Here is a 27,528-nt window from a genome sequence, read left to right as displayed (position 1 = left end):
TCATGACCTAAGCGAAAGTCGGACGCTTAACTGACTAAGCCACCCAGGCGCCCCCTTTTTTTTTTTTAATTTTTTTTTTAAATGTTTGAGAGGCTTGAACTCTTTTTTTTGTTTTTTAAATTTTTTTTTTTTATGTTTTATTTATTTCTAGGAGAGAGAGAGAGAGACAGCGTGAGCAGGGGAGGGTCAGAGAGAGAGGGAGTCACAGACTGAAACAGGCTCCAGGCCCTGAGCTGGCAGTCAGCACAGAGCCCGACGCAGGCCTCGAACCCACAAACCGCGAGATCATGACCTAAGCGAAAGTCGGAGGCTTAACCGACTAAACCACCCAGGAGCCCCCCCCCTTTTTTTTTTTTTTTTAATTTTTTTTAAATGTTTGAGAGGCTTGAACTCTTAAGCCTTGAGATCATGACCTGAGCCGAAGTCAGATGCTCAACCAACCAAGCCATTCAGGTGCTCCCCACCACCCCCGTTTTTTTAAATGTTTATTTATTTTTGAGAGAGAGCAGAGCACAGGCAGGGGGGAGACAGACAGAATCTGAAGCAGGCTCCAGGCTCTGAGCGGTCAGCACAGACCCTGATGCGGGGCTCGAACTCTCAAAACCATGAGATCGTGACCTGAACTGAAGTAGACACTTTAACAGACTGAGCCACCCAGCTGCCCCTTTAGTTTTTTTTTTAATGTCTATTTATTTGAATGAGAGAGAGAGGGCACTGGAAGCGGGGAAGGGGCAGAGAGGGAGAGGCAAAGTCTGCATGTTTTTAGTGCTAGTGAGCTTCAGTGCTGGTTACAAAGAAAGTGTATTCAGTACTTTGTTTTCTTCTTTATTTTCATCATGTATAGATGGGAGAATTGCATGACTCAATTTCAATTTTTCTCATACTCATACTCGTATGGAAAATCTCTGACCTAGAGTAACTTGCTGGTAACAGAAGCTTTGCGATTGCTCAACACAGATGCTCACTGAGATTCACCCAAGAGCGGACTGTACAGATCTGTAGAGTATCAGTACGCCTTTTCACAGAAATTGACTATTTAAATCACTGACCTTACTCTCAACCTAAAAATTACTCACACTCAAATTATTTTACATAAGTTAACAATATCACACCAACAAAACATTTCAAGACTTAAAAACAGCTGAGTACTGAGGCGCCTGGATGGCTCAGTCGGTTGAGCATCTGACTTCGGCTCAGGTCATGATTTCATAGTTTGAAGGTTCAAGCCCCGCGCTGGGCTCTGTGCTGACAGTTCAGAACCTGGAGCCTGCTTCGGATTCTGTGTCTCCCGCTTTCTCTGCCCCTTCCCCACTTGTGCTCTGTCTCTCAAAAATAAATAAAAAGCGTTATAAAGAAAAGTTTAAAAAAATAGCTGTGTACTCCAAACCGCTATCACAATGACTCTAATTCCTGTTTTACAAAGAACTTGAGAGTTGACACAATTTGCTTGAGGTCACACAGCTAGTTGGAAGTGTGAAATGCAATGCCCAGGCCCGACCACCGCATAAAAGGTTCCCAGAGAAAGTGGCATCTGAGTTGGGCCTTTGGGAGACGCCCCCACCCCCACCCCCGGACTCATGGGAACTGGTAAAGACTGGGATGTGCACTCTGTGGAAGGAGTTAGGGAGCAAATCAGGAGCAAAGCTCATGAGGACAACCTCAGGAGGCTGGGCATCTAACTTTGCCAGGGAGGCATTTGCCAAGAGTATGGAGCTTTCTAGGGTTGGTGTCAATCTCTGGTCCTGAGTGGAAGGCAGGCTTTGTGCTGGAGAATCAAAAAGAAGGGAAAGGGTTTTTGCTAGTCGGGAGTGTGGCCCAAGGCTGGCCCTGGGTGCTGACTGGGTACAGAAAGGAGGATTAAGTCTGGCATGAGGGGGTGATCCATGGATGGTCCTAGTACTGGAAGAGCCCCAGCCATCCGCCTTTCTGGAAGCCTTCCCTCTTGTTACGTCATGAATGATAAATTACACCCTCCTCCCTCATGTAGGGCCCCGCGGGGGATGACAGATAACTCTCAATATGAATTCCTGTCCTCCCAGATCCCACCTTGAGGTGACTTTGGGCTGACAGACTTTGTAATAAAAAAAAAATGTAAGGCCATTCAAGGATAAATGTCAAGGTCTCAATAAAACTGGAAGAAAATAAGCAAGAATAATAATAAGGTTTTCATTTAGTCAAGTGCATTTATGTACGTCTTTAGAATAATGGAGTTATGGGGCAGAGGGAGGGTCCAAGTTCAAGGTGGGCAAGGAGAGAAGAAACCGAAAAGCCACAATGACATTAGACACTTAGGAGACAGGTGCTCAAAACAGATTATCGTGCACCAGTTATTTTACCAAAATGTCTTCATCTACTCTTTACAATATTAAGGAAGTAGGTGATATCCTCCCCTTTTATAAATGATACAACTGAGACACTAAAGTAATATGCTAGAAGTTACACAGCCAGTAAGAGGTGGAGCCCAAGTTACTTGGGGTCTATCCGATAGCAAAGTGGCTTTATCACTTGTAAATAAGAGATGAAAGCAAAAAATGACTTCATAGTTGCTCTGTCAATCTCAGCACTGGGATAAAGTAGCAAACATTGCTTAAATGCAAAAGTACTGGGCAGAGACTGCAAAAATTCTAAGCTTCTTTTACTTGTGTCTAGATCACAAACCGGAGAAACTACCACTGTAATCAGTTCTCATTGCATATCCAAGCTTTGCTAGAGAGATGAAATTCAAGTCGGTGGTGCTGAATTCTTTCCCGGCGCAATGACCTCTGCAAAAGCGAGGTGCGCCGACTCTTGCTAGCTCAGCAACTTACGCTCTCATCTCCACACCCGCGCCCTCCAACAACACCGAAGCCCGGTGTAGACAGACAGCAGAAGTCAGGATTCCTAGCTGCCCCCCGCATCGCCTCGCATGCTCGCATCCTGACCCCCAATCTCACCCCTTCCGGGCCCTTCGTCCCTGTTCATTCTCAGCCAGTGCCCAGCTCCGGGGGTCCTCCCTGGAGGAGGTGGCCCTTACTTTGGTGTGGGTGTCGGAGTGGGGTCAAGCGGAGCACTTCTCCGGGGGGGGGAGGGGGGGTCCTGCCAGAGCGACAGCAGGCAGTGCAGCGGGCCAGGCGCAGGAGCCGTGCCCAGCCCGCGAAGAGACAGTCACAGCGCGCGGAGCCGGCCACCCGAGCTTCCCGAGGGCGGGCCCGGCCGGCGCGCACGGGCGGGGCGGGGCGGGGACAGCAGGCTGCTGCGGGTGAAGCCCGGGGGCCAGCACACAATGGGCGGGGGCGCGAGCCCCGACGTCCCGCCAACGCGCCGCCTCACCACGTGGGCCGCAGAGCGCGCCGGGCCAGCAGCGGCCCGTCGGCCCAGGCCGGGCGCGGCGCGGCGTACGTGCGCGCGCGCGCGCGTGCGTGCGATTTGCGATCAGGCGGCGCGGCGGACAGCCCCGGCGGCGGGGCGGTGGGGAGTTATATTGCGGGGTCCTTCCTCGCTCACCCTGGTTCCTCTCGGAGCGGAGACGGCAAATGGCGGACTTCGATACCTACGACGATCGGGCCTACAGCAGCTTCGGCGGCGGCAGAGGGTAAGGCGGGCGTGCGCGGACCACCCCCCCGGGCGCGGGCGGGGTCGGGGGCCCCGGGGCAGCGGCCTTCCCGCGCTCACCCGGGACGGCGGGCGGTAGGGGGCCCGGCTTGGCCCGTGGAGGCCTGGTAGAGGCGCCTGGAGGGCCGGGGCCTAGAAATGGCGCGCTCGGGCAGGGGGCGGCGGCGGTTAGGCTCCCCCGCGTCTTGGTCGCGGCGCAGATCCGTCCCTATGTCTCCCCCCGCCGCCGACGTGTCGTCTTTCCCCTGCCTCGGCCGCAAGGCCAGGCCGCAGCGGCACCGAGTGCCTCGGAGGACGAGCTCCAGCTTCCAGCCCCATCCCCCAGTAAGGCAGGGCCAGCACGGGGCTCTGCTGCTGCGCGGGGCGGGGGCCGTAGTCTGCCCGGTTCGGGTCTCGGTCCAGGGCCTCGGTCCCGGCCTCCTGTGCTCTGCTTGGGCTGCAGGTGCTCTGGCCCGCTTCGTCAGGAGGCCAGCCGACTGGGTAAGGTCGGCAGGGCGAGAGAGGGCTGATTCCCTTCCCTTACGTGTGAGGCAGGAGTTTGGCGGCTAGAGCCCGGGAGTGGTCCGATTCACGCCGGGAGAGGGGAAGGCCAAGCAAAAGAAAATACATAGTAACATTTTTTATTTTTCCGTGGCCTGGGTCAGAATGCCTTATTGACAAGTGCTACGTGCTTGCTGGCAGAAAATTCTATTTCTCCCTAGTTTCTCCTTCTGACCTGGAGAAGGAATCGCGATTAGCCTCGTTCACACTCTGGTCCTATACAGACTATATAATCGAGACCCCTCCTCTGGAAGAGAAATACTTCACTAGTGAATAAGAAACTTACGGTATTTAATTTCAGGAATCCGCACTGGATTTTTTTCTTTTTCTTTTTTCTTTCTTTATTTTTTTTTTGTACCCTCATGCAGAATTTAGAAGACAGGCTATAAACATCTTGCTATTTGTCAAGGACACACTTGGCCTTTGTGTACTTCTACAGAAAGGATTACTTTCCCAGGATAACACCACAATAGTACCTACTGAGGTGTCCAGTCTCCAGGGTTTCCGTCCCAAAAGTATCTTTGTTTGGTGAAGAATGATCTTTTAATACCTTGGTTTGGGACTGGCCCGAACAAGGGCTTGTTTTGGTGAGGGAGTGTACTTAATATTACTCATGACACTAGAATATGGGAGTTGGGGAAGGTGGAGCTAACTGGTATTTCAAAGAATATTTTATTTGCTAATAAAAAAGAAATAAATGTTGGATGAACATGTAAAAGTGTTGCCTTTGGGGCAGGCTCATAGACCTCAAATCTGCACTTAGAGGCCTGTTGAAATTTAATAACCTGGATTTTTTTTTCTAGTTTCAAGAAACATTAAAAGTGCCCAGGAAAACTCTTAAACAGAGTGGTTTAAGGCAGATCCAAGGAGTTGTAGTTGATACTGAATCTGGGATTTGGTGTTTGGTTTTGGGGTTGTTTTGGGGGGTCCCCTCCTTATTCTGCCTTTTGATAGATTTGCTAGCTGCCCTGGTGACTTGTGGTGTCTGAGTCAGACTTAAGTGGATGTCCCATTTTGACAATTGGAGTGCCTTTACAGTAGCAAGTGATCAAAATTCTCTTAAGATACTCATTACTTCAAACATCAAAAGACAGAAAACATTAGCCAGTTGTCCAGATGTGTCCCAAACACTGGTATGAGAGAATAGCTAGCACTCTACATTTTCTAAGCTTTCTAGTGAAAAGTCACTTTACTGTTAAAAATCCTCTACATCTGATCTTCGAATTTTCCTTTTAACTTCATATTCATATTAAAAATACGTGGGAAATGCTACTCATTTCCTAAAGGTAGTTCCAAAAACCTATCAATGAATTTGTGTGTTCATGTAGACAGTATGTCTGGAGTGAGTCTAGAAACTTCACAGAGGACCAGACATGTAGCAGGGAGGACTAGGCCAAAGCTTTCCTATTCCAGATTCAGTGTTGTTTCGTTAATTTCACCTGCTCTGGAGTGATCCGTTCCGGGTTCTCCAAGGTGGTAGGTAGGCTGGTTGGTAACCTTCAGTGATGATTTGCACTGTTACTTGAGTTATGTTTCACATCGGTGTCTCAGTGCTGTTTGTGCTTATGTTCCGGTACAGTGCTTGGGCATTGTAGAAGGTTGTGGCTTCTGGGAAGCCAGTTTTGCAGTGCTTTGTTTGGTACTTTTGTACCAAGGGACCTTCCCTTTAGTCTAAAACACCTTAGCTAGTAAGAGGTCTCAACTGTAAACCACTTGGGTCACAGGTGAAAGAATAGCAGGTTTGAAATACAGTGGTAATCTAAAAGCTTGGTTTTAATAATTATACATTTCCCTGTAGGTGTCTTCTGTATTGTATGTAATATCCAGAGCTGTTGTCAGGAAGCACTGTTAGGCTACTGCCTTATTTTCTCGACCCATAGAGACATGCCCCCAGCAGCCAGTGACAGAGCCTGGGACTGCATTGTTGCCCCAAAGGCAAATCAGATCACAATTCCAAATTACCAAGAGTTGGTTGTACTAGATCTTGAGTGTTTTGTTCTGTAGTTTCCTAAATTTTCTTTCCTGGGTTTTAATTTTTTTATTTGCCCATTGGCAATGAAGTGGAGAGTAATAGGATTTTTACATTTCTGACTATATAGTGCTTTTGAGTGCTCCACCCTAAAACCATCAATTCTGGGAATTAGATTGGAACTTGGAGGTAACAAGAATTGAGATCCCTGAAAATGGTACCTACTAAAACTACACATTTAAGTATTTTTTTTATCCAGATTTACTTATTTATTTTTAAATTTTTATTTATTTAAAAAAATTTTTTTTAATGTTTTATTTATTTCTGAGAGAGAGAGAGAGACACAGAATCCGAAGCAGGCGCCAGGCTCTGAGCTGTCAGCACAGAGCCCGATGCGGGGCCCGAACCCACAAACGGTGAGATCATGACCTGAGCCGAAGTTGGATGCTTAACCGACTGAGCCACCCAGGGCCCCTTAAATTTTTATTTAAACCCATGTTAGTTAACATAGGGTAATTATGGTTTCAGGAGTAGAACTTAGTGATCCATCATCACTTACATGCAACATCCAGTGCTCATCCTCAACATGCATCCTCCTTAGTGCCCAGGTAGCCCATCCCCCCACCCAGTACCCCTCCAGCACCCCTCAATTTGTTCTCTGCATTTAAGAATCTCTTATGGTTTGCTTCCTTCTCTGTTTTTCTCTTATTTTTCCTTCTCTTCCCCTATATGTATCTGTTTTGTTTCTTAAGTTTCACTCAGTATTCCTTATCAAGCTCCAGGGGAGGAGAGATTGGATTTTTTAATTTTTTTTTCTTTTTTTTTTTTTTTTAAAAGAGAGTGTGCCAGCACGGGAGAGAGGCAGAAGTAGAGTGAGACAGAGAATCCAAAGCAGACTCCACGCATGGAGCCAGACCCAAAGTGGGGCTTGATCTCAGTACCCTGGGATCATAAACCTAGCTGAAAGCGAGTCAGATGTCCAACCGACTAAGCCACCCAGGCACCCCTTTAAACATATTTTAAGAATAGTAAGGGGAAGAAAGCAGGGTATAAACAATGGTAGCTATTTGCACTGGTCATGGTAGGATCCGTAGAAGTATTAAAAAAGTTTATTTTAAAATCCTGTTTACCTACCAAATGCCAGGTGGCCTGGGGTTAGGTCCTCCTCTCCACTCCCCAGCCTCCCAGTGTTTGATTCCAAATCATTATCATCTGTGAAGTATTTATATTACCACAAATACTTGACTTGGTTTTACGGACAGCCTCTGACACAGTGTGAGGAAAAGCCCTAATTTGCAATCAGGCAGACCAGAACTTGAGGGTCAGCTAAGCTTTGAACCATGTATTAGTTGTGTGATCTGGAACAAGTAACTTTACCTCTGTGAGCCTCAGTTTCCCCCATGTAAGATAAAAACTCCTGTATAGGGCTATTGGGAGTATTAAATGAGATGGCCAAGCATGCAGCACAGTGTCTGGGACACTTAATCATTAGTAGTCCTTGATTTACAATTTTTTAGTTCTTAAACTATTTCCCTTGCATCAGTAAGAATGGGAAAAGTTCTGTTGAATTAATGAGTTTTTACTTTCCTGGTTGTGTTTCTAAAGCCAAGTAAGAGAAATCTATTCATTTTATAGGCATAAAGCATTTTATGGGTAGAGTACTATGTTGTATATGAGTGCTAACTAACTTGTTCTTGTAGATTATTATTGGTTTGTTACAAAATTTATGTTTGGAATAGTCAATGCAAATGCTTCTGAGATTTCTAAAGACTTTCTTGGAATATTGTTAAAATGTATATTTCTGTTTGAAGCTAACTTTTAGTGGCCTGTGCGGATGTCCCACTAATTCAAGTAGTCTTCCCAGAAACTTGGAACATGGAAAGCAGTGTTGGGGGGAGTATCAGTCCTAGATTAGACTCCATCTTCCAGTTTTCACCTTCCCCTAGAAATAGAAGAGAGGCTTGGACAGGACAGCGTGCCATGCCTTCCATTTGTACATCTGGTTAGACCTGCATACAAAGTAAGTGTGATTGCTTGATTTTGATAGAACCTAAGAGATGTAATACCTGCGTTGTCTTTTTTTATTTATTTATTTAAAAAAAATTTTTTTTTTTTTAATGTTTTATTTATTTCTAGGAGAGAGAGAGAGACAGCGTGAGCAGGGGAGGGTCAGAGAGAGAAGGAGTCACAGACTGAAACAGGCTCCAGGCTCCGAGCTGGCAGTCAGCACAGGGCCCGACGCGGGGCTCGAACCCACGAACCGCGAGATCATGACCTAAGCGAAAGTCGGACGTTTAACCGACTAAGCCACCCAGGCGCCCCTGCGTTGTCTTTTTTTAATTGAATGTCCTTGGTTCTTTGAATTTTCCCCATGCTGTGATTTCTAAAAGTGGGAGGAGTGGGGTGCCTGGGTGACTTCAGTCGGTTGAGGGTCTGATTGTTGATTTCTGCTCAGGTCACGATCTCACACAGTTAGTGAGAGTTTGAGCCCCGCATCAGGCTCCTTGCTGAGGTTGTGTAGCCTGCTTGGGATTCTGTCTCTCTCTATCTCTCTTTGTTTGTCCCGTGCGCACACTCTCTCTCTCTGTATATAAATTTTTTTTTAATGTTTTTTATTTATTTCTAGGAGAGAGAGAGACAGTGTGAGCAGGGGAGGGTCAGAGAGAGAGGGAGTCACAGACTGAAACAGGCTCCAGGCTCTGAGCTGGCAGTCAGCACAGAGCCCGACGTGGGGCTCGAACCCACGAACCGTGAGATCATGACCTAAGCGAAAGTCGGACGCTTAACCGACTAAGCCACCCAGGCGCCCCTCTCTCTCTGTATATAAATAAATAAACTTAAAAGTTCTTGATGGGGGCCTCTGGATATGCTCCAGTATGTTGATGCTACTTTGAAAACATGGCACCTCCAGTTACGCCTTGTGTTCCAGTATAGGGTAGATGGAGACTGTCCTCTCCCCTGTCCTGCTCGCTGTTCTTCTGTCATTAATCAGTTGCACTTTGGAGCCCTTTGAGTGTTTCGTTTAGTAGAAGATCATTGGTTTCTCATACCTGCCTCTGTATTCACTCTTGCGATAGGGAGCTTTGGTTGATTTACATGAAGAAAATCCAGCCTTGCACAGGTAAGCAGCTGGAAAATGTATTTTAATAGCCTTTTCAGATGATTGGGGGTATTTTTCCCCTGCTCCTATTCCAAAACTGGACAAGTGGTAGTTTCTGCAAGTTAGTTACAACATGGAATCCGAAACTTTACCTAGTAAACTTTTCATACTATTATACTAAAATCCATTGATCATTTTATATTTCAAATGGAGTTTTTACCAGTGCGTGATCTTGTAACATGAGGCATTAGTTATCTGGAAAAGGTCATTTCACTGAGTTACTCAGATCTTCCAAACGTTGGTACATTTTATTATGTAGTATCAAATCATGTTTATTAATATCACAGTTGATTTTATCAGAAAAATTTCAGCTATTACGAGGCTTTTAAGATTATGTTGATGGATACAAGTTTTCTAAAACTTCATTTTTTTCCTTGAAAGCCCACATTTTATCATTGACAACAGATATGTTTTCCTTGAAGGATAAGGCTCACTTCATTTTCAAGAAAATGTCTGTCTGATAGCTAAGTCTGAATAACCATAGTCTGATAATTCTTCAGGTAAAAATGGCTTTCCTGAAAAGCGTAGTTAATTCAACTGTAACTCACTTGCATGCGTGCTTTTCCTGGAGAAAACAGTCACATTTCTGTAAGCCACAAAAATGCTTTGCCCCCATTTCGAAACATAGGATGTTAAAAAGTGGGTCAAGATTTAGTAAAATTAATCACTTTTACTGCTTTATCAGGGACACTGTGTTTTGAAGCTCGCAGGTTACTTACTCTCTGCAAATACTGCATGATGAAGCATGAGCAATAGTGCAGTTTGGCGCCCCTGCTTTGATTTATGCTGAGGTCAATTGCAAGGTCAGTGTAGGTCTCAAAACCCAGTAGCGAGTAAGGCGCTGGGGGACTGTTAGCGGACGGAGGGCGTGGCCCTGGAAGGCACAGTTAGAACCACAGGAAGTACATGTTAGTGTTTACAGAGGCTGTTGGGGAATATTAAAGGATTGGTCCATTGAGCTTAATAATTTCTATTAATGGAGGAAGGTCAATGTGGTTTAGATTAGGCCAGAATTTACCAGTTGCTCATTTTATGGAACGCTTAAAAATGAACATTTTCAGGGGTGCCTGGGTGGCTCAGTCGGTTGAGTGTCCCAACTCTTGATTTCGGCTCAGCACGGTTTCAGGACTTCGAGCCCCATCCCTCGGGCTCTGTGCTAATGGCACAGCCTGCTTGGGATTCTCTCTCTGGCCACATTCCCCCCACCATCACCCCTGGGCTCTGTCTCAAAATAAATAAACTTAAAAATGAGTCAGAACATTTTCACATATAAACAGAAGTGGAAACTAGTGTATCAACCCATGTAGCCATTCCCTGGTTTCATTTTTTACAGGGAGGGTGGGTGGGTGTGGTAAAATGTATCCAAAGAATTTACCGCTTTGACCATTTCTAAGTGGCAGTAATGTTCGCAGTGATCATCAGAAACTACCTATTAAACAACTCTTTATGTCCATTCATTTAACTTTATAAACTGTTTGGCTCTTCCCTCTTTTCATCAGTCTTCCCCATTGTGAGGAGGGGATAGAATTTTATTTTGTTGAGAGAGAGCGTGATGCAATTGGGGGAGAGGGCTGGGGTGGGGGGAGAATATCTTAAGCAGACTCGATCCTTGACCTCATGGGATCATGACTTGAGCCAAAATCAAGAGTCAGACATCAGCCTACTGAGCCACCCAGGCATTCAGGGATAGAATATTTTATTTTTATTTTAAAATATTTTATTTTAAAGCCAGTCACAGCCTTCCTGTCATTAAAATACTTTTAATACTTGAGTACATGTTTCTAACTGATTAGGGGTTTCTTTTTAACCAGTTTTTCTTTTGCACAGTTCATGTTCGGTTTTGTGCAGTTGTCTCAAAGATTATTTTATATAGTTGGCCTATTTGAATCTGCAAAAGATTTGATTACAGAAAATCTAAAGTACAAACAGAAGTAGAGTCCAATATGATCTGCCTCATGTACCTGTTACTCTTTAAAGTGTGACAAAGTGACAGCTTTTATTTTGTCTGTACTTCCTTCACTTTCCTCACAAGCTTCTGGATTATTTTATTTTCCTTTTTTTTTTTTTTAAGAAAGATTTTTTAATGTTTATTTTTATTTTTGAGGGTGGGGGAGACACAGAATTTGAAGCAGGCTCCATCCAGGCTCTGAGCTGTCAGCACAGAGCCCAGTGCAGGGCTTGAACTCATGAACTGTGAGACCATGACCTGAGCTAAGTCAGATGCTTAATTAACCTACTGAGCCACCCAGGCGTCCTGCTTCTGAATTAATTATTTTAAAGCACATCTTAGATGTCTCATTTCAGTATGAGTTTCAAAGGTACAGACTTTAAAAAATATAACTATGATGCTACCACATCTGAAAACTTCCCAGCAAGTATTTTGATTTCTCTAATTAGCTCATAAATTTTGATGTACAACTCATTTGTTTGAATCAGGAGCAAAGTTTACACATGGCATTTGGGCAGCATGCCCACTAAGTTTCCTGATGGGGAGTCTGGGTGCTCGATTGAGTGTCCAGCTCTTGATTTCAGCTCAGGTCATGGTCCTGGGATCAAGCCCTAGTGGGCTCTGTGCTGACTGTGGAGCCTGCTTAACATTCTCATTCTCTCTCTCTCTCCCTCTCCCTCTCCCTCTTCCCCCCTGCTCCCTCTCTCCCCACTCCCCTTTGTTTCTCCACTCCCCCACTCTCTTTAAAAACAAAACAGAAACTTAAATCTCCCTAGATAGATTCCTCTTCTTTCCTGGCTATTGTTAAGCAGGGACTGTGTGTGTGTGTGTGTGTTCTCATTTAATTCTTTTAACTATCATGTGTAGGGCAACTAGAAGTTAGAATAAATCTGATATTAGCAGAAAGAATTAGTAACAAATATTAGTAAGTATGCATCTTAGTACATATGTCTTTTAGAACAAGTAACTTAAATTTTTTATGATTTTTCAAGTACTTTTAATTTTATTAAGATATAATAATACAGTGTTAGTGTGATATTCATGGTTTTTCAGATATTAAATGAAGGAGAACTGTTAGCTTTGTATACCTGTGAATTCTAGCTTTTAACTGGTTGTCTATCTGGCATTTTGTAGTTCCCTAAATAACTGAGACATAAGTTATTTGTAGATTATAAAATTGAACATTGCATGAAAATGTGAAGTTTCCTTTAAATTTTTTTTTAGTGTTTATTTTTTTTAGAGAGAGAGAGACAGTATGAGAAGAGGAGGGGCAGAGAGAGAGGGAAACCCAGAATCTGAAGCAGGTTCCAGGCTTTGAGCTCTCAGCACAAGAGCCTGATGTGGGGCTCGAACCCATGAACTACGAGATCATGACCTGAGCCTAAGTCAGATGCTCAACTGACTGAGCCACCCAGGTGTCCCGTGAAGTTTTCTTTAAAATGAATTGGAGCTGATGGTATGTAGAATGTCAAATCTCATGTAATAAGCACTCTGACTTAGGGGGAAAAAACACCTGGGGCACCTGGGTGGCAGTAGGTTGAGCATCTTACTTTTTTTTTTTTTTTTTTTAAGTGTATTTATTTTAAGAGAGAGGGAGAATCCCAAGCAGGCTCTGTGCTGTCAGCGTGGAGCCGGATGTGGAGCTCAAACCCATGATCTGTGAGATTATGACCTGAGCAGAAACCAAGTCAGATGCTCAGCCGACTGAGCCACCCCACCCCCGCCCCCCAGCATCCTAATCTTGATTTCAGCTCAGGTCATGATCCCAGGTTTGTAGGATCGTGATCCCAGGGTCGTGGGTCTCTGACAGTGCAGAGCCTGCTTGAGTTCTCTCTCCCTCTGCGCGTTCTCCTCTCTAAAATAAAAAAATAAAATAAATAGGAAAAAAGAACTCTTGGCCTATAAAGTTGAAAACTAATCCATAGAAGTAGTTTACATAATAGCTTCAAGACAGATGTTTTTTGTGGCAGTATTCTCTGAGGACCCATAAACAGCTTGAGATTTAAGATTTTATTTCCTCTGAAAAATCTGGAACTTTGGATTGAATAATGTTTTGCACCATATGAAGCAACTATATTAATAATCTGTTTATTTGCTTTCATTAATGTTTGGGAGTCCAGAATTTTAGTACATTGTGATGAATGCCTTTTTTCTTGTAAGAAAAATGTTCAGAAAGACTGTAACCCAGCAGTCCCCCTGTGCTCCCTGCTCTGTAACAGGGCTTTCGGACTGCAGTTCTGGCCTGTCCGTAGGTGACAGAATCAACTTAGGAGTCCTGACAAGCATTTTAAAAGATGAAATAGAGAATAAGTGTATGTTATCCTGTGAGTTTGTACTGTTGAGAAGCTTTTTGTTGTTTGTATAGTTACCATGCCGGCAGGTATATATGTGTACATGTTTTTTTTTTTTTTTTTTTTTTTATAAAATTTTTTATTTATTTCTAGGAGAGAGAGTGAGACAGCGTGAGCAGGGGAGGGTCAGAGAGAGAGGGAGTCACAGACTGAAACAGGCTCCAGGCNGAGAGAGAGAGACAGCGGAGCAGGGGAGGGTCAGAGAGAGAGGGAGTCACAGACTGAAACAGGCTCCAGGCTCTGAGCTGGCAGTCAGCACAGAGCCCGACGCGGGGCTCGAACCCACGAACCGCGAGATCATGACCTAAGCGAAAGTCGGACGCTTAACCGACTAAGCCACCCAGGCGCCCCTATGTGTACATGTTTTTAGTTGTGATGGAAAGATGTTTTTCTTGGTGTTGGTCACAGCCAAAAATTTTTTTTGAAAAACACTTAAGTACCTAATTGGAGATGTCATCTAAATACATGTAACCCTCTCGTATATTTTGATTTTTTTTTTTCCTCCCAAATAAGAATACCCAGGGGCGCCTGGGTGGCTCAGTCAGTTAATCAATTTTGGTTTATGTCATGATCTCACAGTTGGTGAGTTCGAGCCCTGAGCCCTGCCTGAGTCGGCCTCCGCACTGACAGCACAGAGCCTGCCTGGGAGTCCCTCTTTCTCCCTCTTTCTCTGCCCCTTCGGAACTCACATTCTCTCTTCCCCACCCCACCCCTCCGTCTCTCAAAATAAGTAAATAAATTTTTTTAAAAAAGAATATTCATGTTGATGGAAAAAGTTGTTTGTGACCTTGGAGTAGTTGCTAGGCCTGTGTCTTCATTCCTTCCACCCCTGCTAGTGTTCTGGAAACAGAATTTCCCGGCCTTAGAACTACCTTGCATTTCCCTGCAGGGGGTTTTAATCCTGCAGATGGGATTGAATTATGTAGATGCGGCACAGCAGAAAAGAGCTCCTTGAGATAGGACTCCTGGCAGAGATGACCAGTGATTCTGCCCCGCCCCCAGGGCTGATCAGAAACCTGCAGAGGCCCCCTCCATCCTCTGGTAATGCCAGTTATCTAGATAAAGGGGTTTAACTGTGAGTGCTGATTTGAAGTCCTTGGAGAATGCATTCATTTAGGGAGGGAGATCTGCTTGGAAATAAAATGCTTTTAATCCAAGTTGCCTGGGGCTAGTAATTTTTAAAAACCTAAATTACAACTAAAATGTCATGGGGCACTGGATGGGCCACTGGAACAGAAAAAGGACAAGAGGTAAAAACTAAGAAAATAGGAATAAAATAGGCGAAACTGCTTGAAATCCGGGCTTGGCTTTTGAGGGTTCAGTCTTTCTTGCTTATTTTCTAGAAACCAAATGGGTTGTACAGCATAACCATTACTCTTCTTTTTAAGCATGATCAGTGGACTTTGTTGCTTACTTGCTTTGTGTTCTTACAAAGGCAGTCTTTCTGTGATTTCTATCCAGGATCCAGCGTGGTGTCGCGCGTGAGACAATATACTGTGTGCTAGTATGTTTTGAGTGGCACCTGAGAGACGGACCTGAAGGAGTTGTTGATCAGCCCTAAGGATACTGTGTCCTTAACCTGGACTCAATAGGAGATCATCTAGTGTTGCAAATGCCCGAGAAAGATTAATACTCTGTATCTTGACTTCGGTCTTGATTTTTCAAGAGTGGCAGGCACAGGGCTTAAATTCTGTGTAGCTTCTGGTGGCACAGAGAAGTCTTGATAAATCCTTCCCCAGAAAATAGCTAGTGTGCATCCCTCCTTTTTCCTTATCCTTTATGCTTGGCAAGTAAGCCTGGAGCACTTTTCTCTTGGCATCTGCTTACAGGATCTGATGTCAGCCCTGATAGGATACTCTGCTGTCTTATCTTGTTCCTCATCCACAGCCCGCCTTCCAGGCTTATTCACAATTAACCCACCTTGTTAGGAGGTCAGTGTTTCCCTGTGTGCTGCAGGACGCCAAGGGTCCCAGGTCCTGCTGCTCCGCCCTGCGGACGCGGGGACACTGCTCCCTGTGGCTGTCTCCCAGATTGTCTGCAGTCTTTGAGCTGTGATTTCTCCTTTCTAGATGCCTGGACCCCCTCAGTTGAATTATCAGCACCTTGAGGACAGGGACTGAGTCTTAGGTTTGTGTCCTCTGTAACTGTACTCTGTACTTCATGGATATGATATGAGTGAAGAAAAGTGATTTGTCTGTAAAGGATTTTGTTCATAGTTGGTTGAAATTTGGATTTCCTAAGTTACTGAGGTTGTCATTTATTACTTTAAAACTTGAATATGTTGGAGCGCCTGGGTGGTTCAGTTGGTGAAGCGTCTGAGTCTAGATTTTGTCTAAGGTCATAATCTCATGGTTTGTGAGTTCGAGCCCCACATCGGGCTCTGCACTGGCAGTGTGGACCCTGCTTGTAATTCTTTTTTCTGCCTCTCCCCTGCTCTCACTCTGCCTCAAAATAAACTTTAAAACTTGCATATGTTATTTTAAAAAGCATTGGACTGTCCCTAAGGGATAGTCAGAAGCAATAATGAGCTGGAAGGATTGCTTCTGAGTGGAGGGGGTGTGATACGGCCTGGGGGATTGCAGCACAGACCTTCAGAGTCTTCTGAGCAGGGGTGGGCCTGCTGCACCTGCTGCTTTGCTCGGCTGCTCTGTATCCACGGCAGCCTGTCCACCCGCTTCTGCCGGAGCGGTGTCGCCTGGAGCGTGCTTAGTCTCCCTGTGATGCTTGGGAATTGTTATTAAACTTTTATAAAGCAGTCAGGATTTATGAGGTGTTTTATGGTCAGCTTTAAGCTTTATAAAATAAAGATTAGAGATATTATGAAGTCACAGACGAAACTGAGGGACAGGTCATCTGGAAGAGATCCTACCCCAAGCTGACAAAGGTGTCAAATGAAGTCTTCTTTGCCTGTGTTGTTTTTAACCTGTTCTAGAAAGTGCTTTTGTGTAACACAGCTTGTTTAGATAATAGTCCCTTGTAAACTTAAGTTAGTGTCAGAGGTATCGTAGGAGTTTTAGCTCAGAATTTCCTGACATTTGGGTGTTTTGCGTTTTGTGTTTTTTTTCGGTGGGTTGCTGACTGGATGTGTCTTTCACTACATGCATGTGCACTGTCCGGGGTTTGTGTCCCCACCCTGGTCTCGCAAGTTGCTGGCACCCTGGAGACTCCACTTTTCTAGCTTTGTGACTGTCATCAGAGACCGTAATCTAGAGTCTACCTGGATGGTCCGAGTCCCACTGCCCTGGCTGCGCTGGCAGAACTGTATCAGATAGGGCAGTATTCAGGGTGACTGCAGTGATTCTTGGGAGAACATGGACTAGGAAGCCACTGGCAGTTTTGTGAGACTCGGGTGAAATTAGCAGGTTAATGGGCTGGGTTGGTTGTTTCCACATGTCTAGCTCTTACATACTGCCTGCTTGAAACCGGATTCTGCCATCATTCCAAGGCCGGAAACTGCTTCTTATCCTGCTGCATTCTTCTTAGTGCCCTGCCATCTGACTGGCTCTGCCCTCCCCCCACGACAGTCCTTATCCAGGCTCACCTGGCTGCCTGAACTCAGAGCCCTGACCCCACCTTCTGGCCCCGCCCGCAGCCAGCATCCTGCATAAGTGCTCTTGGAAATGTTCCCTGTGCTGTTTGAGCACGCCTTCCTCCCTCCATTTTCCTGAGTCCTCCAATGCACACCGGCTGGATTTATCAGCTCCCCATTCTCACTTTCACCTTAAATTTCTAAGACATTTTCTATGATCTACACGTACGTATACACACAAACACATGCAGTGTGTGCCTGTGTAGTTGTCTGTGTTTTTAAACGTGCCACTCACCTATGAGCTGCTTGAGGGCTGGGAACTGTTTCCACCAGATGCCATGAATAAATGAATTTAAAGTTATTAATTGTAATCCATCCTGTGTTTTGATAGTTTTCCAACCAAAAGTTTGCTTCTACTGTATCTTATATAGTCAGTATTCAATCTCAGAGTATCTTATTGAAAGTATTTGGGGGGGGGGGAGGTGCCTGGGTGGCTCAGTCAGTTAGGCGTCTGACTTTGGCTCAGATCATGATTTCGCTCTCAATGCAGAGCCTGCTTCAGATCCTCTGTCCTCCTCCTGCCCCTCCCCCGTTCGTATTATCCACAGTCTGACAGTAGCAAGGAGCAACTATGTTATGAATGGGTTAAACTTAAGCAGCTTTAGAAGTCCTTCCTGTGAACACAGTATGAGAAGTCTGGACGGTCCATTTCTGCACGCGATAGTGTTACCAAGTGTGAGCGAGGGTGTTTGCTAAGGTTTTTGGATGCGAGCATTTTGCAGATACTGAGTCTAAGTAAGTAGGAAATGACCAGTTGTGCAAGGAGGGAAGGATATGTTCTATTCAGATGTGATTTTCCAGGGAGATGTCTGTTTACATAGATTCTGTGCTTCTGTGAACATGTCTGTCACCAAACAATAGGCATCCTTTCCATAAACGATATTTTGGGGTACTCTTGATAATTTCAAGATACTATTGTACAGTCCAGTGGAGTGCTTCACGTGACTCGTCAGGCTGAGCGGAAGACATTGTCCTTGTCCACGCCCTGGGGCAAGTAGACTTGAATCCTGTCTGTTTCCCTCCAGGTCCCGCGGCAGTGCTGGTGGCCATGGTTCCCGTAGCCAGAAGGAGCTGCCCACAGAGCCCCCCTACACAGCGTATGTAGGAAATCTACCTTTTAATACAGTTCAGGGGGACATAGATGCTATCTTTAAGGATCTCAGCATAAGGAGTGTACGGCTAGTCAGAGACAAAGACACAGACAAATTTAAAGGTGAGTTTGGGGGAATTCTTACTGTATATTCTTTCAGAGGGAGAGTCTAAACCAAACGTTGGGGAACCAGAGGGCTTTAATTGTGAAAGTGTTTTAAATATTTGCCTGTCCACGTAGCTGACATAAACATAGCCCTTTATTTAACCCATAAGGCTATTCAGTTCTGGCTGGGGGAAAATGTTTTACATATGATCTTATTTGTAGAAATATGCAGAAATATGCCCAAGTAAACCTGCTCTTTGCCTGACTGGCAGTCCTGTCTGCCGGTAAGGGAGTTCCCCAGGAGAGAAATGAACAGATAGAACAGAGGACTTCGCAGGTGCATTTCACCTTGGCCGGCTCCTGGCTTTTTTCTTTGTCGTTTTCCTGTAATCTAAGTATTTGCATAGAATTCAACAGAGAAACTAATAAATATGGTCACTGTACCTTTGTGACTTGGGAGCATGTGTCTGGGAGAGGGTTGGCTCAAAATTTGGGTAAAGTTCGTGTGTAGAGATTAGTGTCTCCAGGGCGCAAGAGCAGGGAGGCGGAAGCAGGAAGAGTCATGGGAGTGTTCTCATCTGGCTTCCCCCGAGTCCCCGAGGGAAATGTGCTCGCTGTTTAGGGCATGGCGTGAGGTATGAGGGCGTTTGGTTTACCCCGAAGAGCATGCAGGACAAGTACTGAGTGACTTACAGTGAGGAGAGAGCTGTGCTTTCGAAGCAGAGGTTTCGCTCATCTGAGCACTTCTGTGTATAGGAGGCACTTGTATCGTTTTTTTTGGAAGTATTCTTGGCTTTAGAACCTGAAGCCTTGTTATAACAAGTGCTCCAACAATGAAAATAAATGTTCCCGTTCCAGCCTGTGAAAGTCAGGCCCACCCAGTGTAACCCCTAGAGGCGCTAGGAATTAGGACTTCTGGGGGAGCAGGGGAACGGGTGGGTGACGTGGTCACGCAAGTTTTAGTTTGTAAGTCGTTGGTGGCAAATGGTGAACAGGAAGAGTTTGGACCCGAGCCTTCAGAGCACCTGTGGTCTGCCGGGCTTTGACGGTGGGCATCACGTGGGATGGGGCCACTGGGGTGTGGTGGGAGGGTGTGGTGTAGCACACGGGGCAGTGGGAGCAGAGCAGAGCGGGGCAGGGGCAGTGCTGAAGGCTCCGGGCTGCAAGGAAGGGGATGGGAAGAGTGCTGGAGGAGAAGGGAGAAGCTAAAGTCGTTCAGAAGTCAGTTCTTCCGTGGCCCAGGAAAGGTTCTAACATTACAGTTAAAACTTCTACAAACAAAGCTTTATAAAAACGCAGCTGCCATTTTAGTGCCTGGTTGGCACTTTCTGGTAGAATATAATTGAGAGGGAGGAATACCAGTCTAGTATTTTCTGTTGACTGGAAAGTAAAAGCTCTCCTTTAGGCCGTACTAGTCTTCCGTCCCTTAGATGCAACAAAAGGGGGGGACATGGGACAGACGGGGACCCCACCATGTCTTAACCCAGAATTCCTTGAGGAAATTGGGGCTTGTTTCTCTTACAGGTTTCTGCTATGTAGAATTTGATGAGGTGGATTCTCTTAAGGAAGCCTTGACGTACGATGGTGCAGTAAGTATCTGCAGGTTTTCTGTGTCGTGTTACAGTTGAGATGTTCTTCTTGCCTGTACTTACACTGTTTTCCCCTTACCAGCTGTTGGGTGATCGGTCACTTCGCGTGGACATTGCAGAGGGCAGAAAACAAGACAAAGGTGGCTTTGGATTCAGGAAAGGTGGACCAGATGACAGAGGTGATTGGTTCTTCTAAAACTGAACATAACACTTGCTGTACGCCCACTGGTTACAACCGTGAAGGTTACTAGAACTATCTTGCCGGCCTGATAGGCGTTTGTGAGCTTTTAAAACTGTGGAAAAAGCTTAGAACGGATGGTGCTTCCACAAGCCTGAGTTTGTTGTTGTTGTTGTTGTTGTTGTCGTTGTCGTTGTTTTTCTATTGGCAACAAAAACTCTTACAGTTCTTTTGAACTTCTCATCACATGAGTTGTCCGTCTTCCGAGTGAATTTTTCCATGTGTGTGCGGCAGGGTAATGGTACGACTTCACCTTTATCTTTTTTGTGTGTCCTCAGGACTGGGTGGCTCTCGAGAATCTAGAGGTGGATGGGATTCCCGGGATGACTTCAATTCCGGTATCAGTATTTAAAGTATCAGCACTTAATCCTTTTCAGTGGCCTCGCTGCTGTTGTACGTTTATTGTGAGTAGCCCGCCTGGCCGCGGCCTGCTCCTTTAGTTCCTTCCGCAAGTGACACTTCCTGAAAGGTGCGCAGGCGTGCAGTCAGCCTGGCAGGAGCTATGTGTTTGGGGTGGGACTTGAGGTTCCACACCCAGGGCGAGTTAGACCGACCCCCACCTCCATTTGTTACGATGCTCAGCTTCTAGTTCCCCTCTGGCCTTTGTCTCAGAAATCCCTGTGGGGGCTCTAGTGCGTAAGGTATGAACAGAGGCACTGTTACTTCTAGCAAGTGTGGAGGTTTTCGAAGCCTTGGAACGGTGGTTCTTGGTGGCTCCCTCTTCCAAGGTTAAAGTTGTGGTGACCAGTTTTTTTTCCTTGAAGGGCATGGAACTCCTATCCCTTCTTGGTGCACACAATCTACTCTGTTCCTTTTCTTAAAAGGAACAGAGTAAAAGTAAACCTTTTTAGCAAAGCCGACCACCGGGTGCCTCCTTGTCTCCCCTCAAGAGGTCGGTTTGCATGTCGGGCCTCTGCTTGGAAGGGTTGGTCTCCTAAATGCTTCTTCATCTCTTTCACTTTTTTTTTTTTTTTAAACAATTTGTATATGTGATTTTTAAAAAAACATCAGAAAGGTAAAAGATGAGAAACTAGTCTGTTTTCTATAAACTCTGCACTCTCCGCTGTATGAGAGGATAGCATCAGTGCTCCCCCACCCCCCATCAAACAAAATTCGGCACATAGTGTTTGGTAAGTATGGGAAGAACTGGCACAGGCTGTTGACCAAAATTTTTAGGTCATTTCCAGTACTACTTTGGTTCAGCAGATGACTGCTTATATCTGTTGAATAACGTAACCCTAAAAATCCTATAGCCAATCAGAAATGAGCTTATTCATAAAAGTACAGTATGATCCGGTAAACCTGTAATTTTATGTATAAGCTAGTCTCTGATTGAAACACGCAGCAGATGTCTTCCTCAAAGTCAATCGAGTGCAGCTGATAGTGGCCTGATGAGTGGTGGTCTGGGACCTGCCAGTGTTGAATTCCCTGGGACTGTAGGATAGCACTGGGGCGTGTAGGCTCGGGAACAGCGGCTGCTGCCTTCGCTCAGCTTTTATCTCTGACGCGAGAGCACCGCCAGAGAAACCACCTCGCCACCCACCAAGCGCAGCGTACACTGCAGTGTCTGGTGGGGTCCTAGTGCAGAGGTGCCCACGTGGGGGAGGGATACTTATATACATTATTGGCGAAAATAGATCTTTTTTACTCTTCAAAATGGTGCTGTTGTTTAAATGACATATACTCATTACAAGAATAAAAAAGATTCAAGCAGTACCAAAAAATACAAGGAAGAAAGCAAAGTCCCACCCCCAGAAGTAGCCAAATATGTTAAACTAGACTTTGTTAAAAAAAAAAAAAAAAAAAGTGGAATATTATTCTAGTGTGCCTCCTAAAAACCTGTCTTCAAACTTAAAAGATACTTGGTCATGTCAGACCTTGCTTTTCTCTCGTCGTCTTCCCCTGGTCCCTGTCATAGGAGATTTCGAAATGAGCAGCCCCCTACGGTAACTGTGCGCCGGGTTTTTTCCTTCTTTATCTGGGGCACCTGGACTAGGTAGCAGTTACATTTATCTGCCTTGTTAGTGTGGCTGTGAATTGATGTTTGCTACAGACTGGTAGCAAAAATTAATCTCCTAAGAGGAGTCACTTTTGTACTCCCGTGGAAGGGTACGTCTCACAGTTTATCAGGGAAGTGTCAGTCAAATGTCTGAATCCCAGTTAAGCCTGTTTAACGAACAGTGTAAGCTCTGGTGTAAAAGATTCTATAAAGAACCCCCTACCTGACTATATGACTATATGTATCCCAGTATGTTTTCCCCAAACCAATGCTCCTGTTGGTTTGAATCTTTTTTGAGATTGTTTTCATTACTTGTTAAAATTGATATTGTCCAGTTTCTGAGCTGGGTGTCAGATAACTTGGTCTCCAAATTCCTCGGCCACCCTTAAAGAACAGAAAAATAACCACCCTTGCAAACATTTGATTCTTCATATTTAGGGGAGTTAAGTTTAAAATCACTGAGAATACCAGATTAGCAGATACCGGACCATTGTTCCTAGGGGAAACGATAAGGTCAGGTTCCTGTGAGCCTCTGGTCACAATACGTTGGTCAGGTGGTCAGTATGTACCTTGTTGCATGTATTTCTGTTTAAAGACTGCTTATTTCCTGCATACTGTTGAGCTGTGTGACAAGGAGCCCCTGGCCAGCAGCACCAGAACCCTGCTCCACGGGAGCTTATCCGACGTGTGTTTTCTCCGTGAGGCATGGGGCCGCCGCCTTGCATTTAGGAACGCTAGACCATCTTCGGCGCAATGTGCGGGGCCACTTGAAACCGTGAACTCGCCAAGGAAAAGCCCAAAAGCAAAAACCTGGCACTGACTAGATTGAAAAGACACTTGTTTACGGTCTGAGCTGAAACAAGAAGGCAGAGTGTTGCTTTGTTGGAGCTCAGCTGACGGACACGCACGACAGGCGACTCAGATTTCCACTGCTCTTTGCAGGTTTCGCAAAGCACAAGGGCCAAGAGAATTGATTGCAGGGCTGTGCGGACACAGGCGAGCAAGTAGACAGACTGGCAGATAGGAAATCTGCGAATAGTGGGGTAGACCACCATAGATTACAGGTCTTCCGTTCCTCCAGAGCTTTGAGCCCCGGCACTGTCCTTGGAGTAAAAGTAGTCACCTCTGGGGGCCGAGAGCGGTCGGGCTGGCTTATATAACTACAGTATTATTTCTTAACTTTTCACCGGAAGCTCACTCCTTTCAAGGCGATTGTGTTCAAAGGCTCCTCAGCCTCAATCCCCTCCAAATGCAGGTCCTTCCGTGAAATACAAAACTGAAGAAAACTTAGGGTTCTCAAATCCTGTGGAGAAAACCGGCTTCTCTCCATACTGAAGAGAGTCACAACACTCCTGACAGTGGTCGTGAGGCGCGATTTACCTTGCTGACCGTTCCAGCAGATACCTGCAGGGCTGGGGAGTAAAACCTCTCCTCCCCCTCGCAGCCACAGGAGGTGGTGCAGGTTGGGGGTGAGGTGCTCCACTCCCCTGCGAGCCCCGCTCTGCGAAGGGGGTGAGCCTTGCCTGATAACTGCCTTGCTGACCGCACAGGGCTTTTAGAGCAAGCATGCCTGCCACGCGCCAGAGACAAACCCGTGTGGAATGTCACCCAGAGGTGACGTCGTATTTTTATTTTGTCTTCGTGTCTGGGCTTTCCTTGGGTGTTGTGTTCTAAATTGTAACTTTTACATTTCAGGTTTATGGTTTTAATAATTGGAAGTTTATATTAGAAGACAGTAAAATGGGCTTTGAGGATTTTTGTTTGTAAGCTTAATTATAGTGTTATGGGGGGGGTGTTCTGCCACTTTTCCTGCAAGCTGAGGTTTAAACAGCTCACTTTTATTTTTCTTTCCTATGAAATGTTAAAAGTCTGTTAGCATTGAAATTGCCCAGCACATTCACGCTTGGACTCCATGCACTCTGTTTTGCAAAACTTCCGATGTTGCGCAGACTAAAGAATTTGAAATTGAACAGTCCGTGCCAGCTGCACAGTCAGCTCTGAGAGGTAGCTTAAAAAGTAATCCAGTGTCCTCTTCCTCCTCCAGGCTTCAGGGACGACTTCTTAGGAGGCAGGGGAGGGAGTCGCCCAGGTGACCGGCGAACAGGCCCCCCGATGGGGAGTCGGTTCAGAGATGGCCCTCCCCTTCGAGGGTCCAATATGGACTTCAGAGAACCAACAGAAGGTACGGTGGTGCTCTGTGGGTGGAGGGGTCCTCGCGCTGGGGTGCTGGCTCTTCCCCCCACATGCGCCCTTTCGGGCCATGGACGGTGGCTTCTGCGGCCACCCCTTCGTCTTTAGTAACAGGTTGGCCCTTGTTAGAGAGTTGGGGATGGGCTAGATCTTCAGGGCTGGCTTGATGGTTACAAAACGGGCTGGCATGTGGGGGCCTGGCCTCAGTGGATCATTGTACCCGGGCGGGAAACATGGGGTCCTTTTCTCATAAAGCACGTCGGTTTCTCTCCCGCAGAGGAAAGAGCACAGAGGCCGCGGCTCCAGCTGAAGCCTCGAACGGTTGCCACGCCGCTCAATCAAGTAGCCAATCCCAACTCCGCCATCTTCGGGGGGGCCCGGCCCAGGGAGGAAGTCGTGCACAAGGAGCAGGAGTGAGCCCGCCGCTGGGAGGGAATGGGGCGTGGGGGAGGGCCACAGCAAGACCACAGCCTGGCTAGCCCCCTGCACCGGCGGGCCCGCGGTCACCATTCCTGCGCCTGGCCTTTGTCCTCCTTTCTTACACCGGAAACACAGAGCTTGTGAGTGCATGTCAGCAGTTAACAAGTGGTTTTTAGTACATTCTTGGCTTTGCTGAACCGATCTAGTGCCTGCTTTGTGTTTTGTTTTTGTTTTTATTTTTTTCTTTTCTCTGCTAGTCCTTCCCCATTTTCCTTCTGTCCTTTTTCCTTCTTGCTCCTTGTTTCCTTCCAGTCCATGAGTTTCTCTCAAGGGACAGAGGCAGCCACCTGCGGGCGTTCTTAGGATAGAGGTGCTGCTCCATTTTTCTCCTCCTTTTCTCTTTTTACTTTGGACACACTGGCCAGACCTGGTGGTTTCTTTGATTTTTCTCAGTGCTTCTCTTCTGACCTGCATGTTGAGTTCTGTATTGCTGTGGCTTCCAAGGGAAGGAATAAAAAACAAAACAAAACAAAAAAAAAAGGGAAAGAAGTCACAAATTGGATAGCATCTTGTTTTTATTCAGCTGTGATCCACAGACAGAATTCGAGGCACCTTGTTTTCAAAACAAGGATAAAATATCTGTTGATCTTGCAAATTCCTCCCTGTCCCTATTTATAAGCAGCCCTGTCTCTGTCGCTCCCTCCCCGAATGGATCATTCGAGCAGAAGAGGCTTTCCTTTCAAAGGTGGGAGTCTAAGAGAAAGGGGGCGGTAGCGTGAGCGGCCGGGCGAGCCCAGCGCCTCCCTGGGACCGCTGTGTCAGCACAGCGTGCACGCAGCCCTCGCCGGCTCAGCTGGGGGCTCCGGGAGGACTGGGGCGGTGGTGGCCGCGCTGCGCCCGGGCTGTGCTCCCCCTGCCTCTCCTCAGACCCCGGTTGTGTATGTGTGTCCCTGTGTGTCCCTATCTCCCTGTCTGCTCCTTGGCGCAAGTAACCGTGAGATACTGCGCTTCCCACCCTCCCTGACTTTTATAATGGAAACGGGCCTCAAATCTGGCACTTTACTGTTTCTCTTGATGAATTGAGGATTTTACTCTGCAGAGCTGTCAGAGCCTTCAGGGAGCTGGTAGGCGGCTGTGAGTCCCCAGGTCCTCTTTGGTGCACAGTTGCCTGTTCCCACATGCTGTGATTGGCACGTACCCAGGGCCAGGGGGCTGGGCCGTGGCTTCTGAGCTTGAACGCGCGTGTGCGCGCGTGTGTGTCTGTGGTGTGTGAGAGAGAAAGAACAATCTGGGTCCTTCAGCGAGTCTCGGACCGTCCCGTGGGGAGCAGTTCGGGGCCCGCCAGCAGCCAGAGCCCGGGGAAGAGACCAGCCAGTGGGACCGGAGGGCCGCCCGGTCACCTGGCCGGCACAGCGGCATGCTTAGGGGGTCGTCGTCACTAGCTGGCGTCCTTGGCTTCTCTCACTGTGTCTTAGCCCCAGGGCCTCAGCAACTACAGAACTCTGTCTCCTTTCCCTCCTTCACCTGCCGCCTCTGCTTCCTAAATAAGAACCATTTGTGTAACACCAATACTTCACTTATGAGAGACATGCATTGTGTGGTTGTGATCAAACCTGATGCTTTGAGATGACCTACTTACACCTTCAATGTGGAAAAGATTAAGAACAAAAATTCATCTAAACCTCTGGGCAATCCCCGTTGACTTTTAAATGTAAGAATGGAATTCCAAACACTTAACACATTCAGCTATATGACAGAAAGTAAATCTATGGATATGGTATTTTGTGAATGATCTTTTAAATAAAAGAAAACCTTACGTAATATTTAACGCTCGCCTTTATTTTTGACTTCTTTCTAGCTGCTCTTACGTGAAGCTCACACCTGTATTAAATTGGGGAATTGGCGTCCACATGAGGTAGAATGGACTGCAGCTGTGGGAGAGAAGCATCTTGCTCTGGAAGTTACAGGATTAGCGGAAGTGATTTAAAAGCTAGTGACGATTAGAAATAGGACGCCCAGGTTTTCCTGCCCCCTCCCCTTTTTTATTCTCTCATTTCCTGAAAATGGCAATTTTCTGAACAGAGGCCTTGCATGCATGTGGCCGTAGGTTTTGATTGGGAAAAGGGACTTTCTTTCTGAAAAGGAAGAAGTCAGGTGTTGGCACAACGTGTGCATGCTTTTAATAAGTGCTGATCTTGGGTGCCTGGGTGGTCCCATCGGTTAAGCATCTGACTTAAGTCAGGTCATGATCTTGTGGTTCACAAGTTCGAGCCCCACATAAGGCTCTCTGCTGTCCGCATGGAGCCCACTTTGGATCCTGTGTCTCCCTCCCTCTGCCCCTCCCCTACTTTTGCATGCACACATGCTTGCTCGCTTGCTCGCCCTCTCGCTCTCAAAAATAAACATTTAAAAAAAAAAAAAACTTACTTTTAGCAGAAGTTCTAGGTGCTCTTTTTGACCATGGTGGGTGCTACTTAGTGGCAAGCAGTTTTGGGTTTTGGGGAGACACTGCTGTGTGGTTTGGGCCCTGTGTTGGGGGTGGGGAGGGCGGAGGAGGGCCAGGCACGTGTAGGATTTGTTTACTGTGAGGGGAGCCTCGATGGCAGCTTACTAACGGGCTATCCTGGTTCCTGGACACGGGACCCTTATGTGGACAGCTCCCCGGCCGAGACTGGAGGAGAGGACGCGCCGTTTGCCCCTGTTTTCTGTATGGGGGCTGGTCCCTGGACTGAAAACTCTCTGCCCCCTG

The 27,528-nt window shown here is 46.4% G+C and overlaps 1 protein-coding gene across 2 annotated transcripts; it reads left to right on the top strand.

Moving 5' to 3' along the window:
• The first annotated feature begins 3,400 nt into the window (after positions 1 to 3,400).
• On the top strand, positions 3,401 to 26,600 carry EIF4H (eukaryotic translation initiation factor 4H). Of its 2 annotated transcripts, XM_039255206.1 has the most exons (7): positions 3,401 to 3,571; positions 18,174 to 18,361; positions 19,868 to 19,932; positions 20,015 to 20,111; positions 20,449 to 20,508; positions 24,214 to 24,351; positions 24,637 to 26,600. In XM_039255206.1, exons 1-7 carry the CDS (start codon positions 3,513 to 3,515, stop codon positions 24,774 to 24,776), a joined length of 747 nt encoding a protein of 248 aa, XP_039111137.1. In that variant the 5' UTR covers positions 3,401 to 3,512; the 3' UTR covers positions 24,777 to 26,600. The 2 variants fall into 2 exon arrangements, with proteins under 2 accessions (XP_039111137.1, XP_039111138.1); XM_039255207.1 differs by lacking the exon at positions 20,449 to 20,508 and having other exon boundaries at positions 3,404 to 3,571.
• The last annotated feature ends 928 nt before the right edge of the window (positions 26,601 to 27,528 follow it).

Source organism: Hyaena hyaena, unplaced genomic scaffold, assembly GCF_003009895.1.
Source record: "Hyaena hyaena isolate Hyena2069 unplaced genomic scaffold, ASM300989v1 scaffold_514, whole genome shotgun sequence".
Classification (NCBI taxonomy): domain Eukaryota; kingdom Metazoa; phylum Chordata; class Mammalia; order Carnivora; family Hyaenidae; genus Hyaena; species Hyaena hyaena.
The sequence above is the reverse complement of the archived record's forward strand: the minus strand, read 5'-3'. Positions and strand labels throughout refer to the sequence as shown.

Excerpts from the sequence above, each read along its gene's own strand:
- EIF4H (XM_039255206.1), top strand. The coding sequence starts at position 3,513 with ATGGCGGACTTCGATACCTACGACGATCGGGCCTACAGCAGCTTCGGC. Across the intron at positions 18,362-19,867 it reads AGACACAGACAAATTTAAAG|GTTTCTGCTATGTAGAATTT; the intron begins GTGAGTTTGGGG and ends TTTCTCTTACAG. Across the intron at positions 19,933-20,014 it reads CCTTGACGTACGATGGTGCA|CTGTTGGGTGATCGGTCACT; the intron begins GTAAGTATCTGC and ends TCCCCTTACCAG.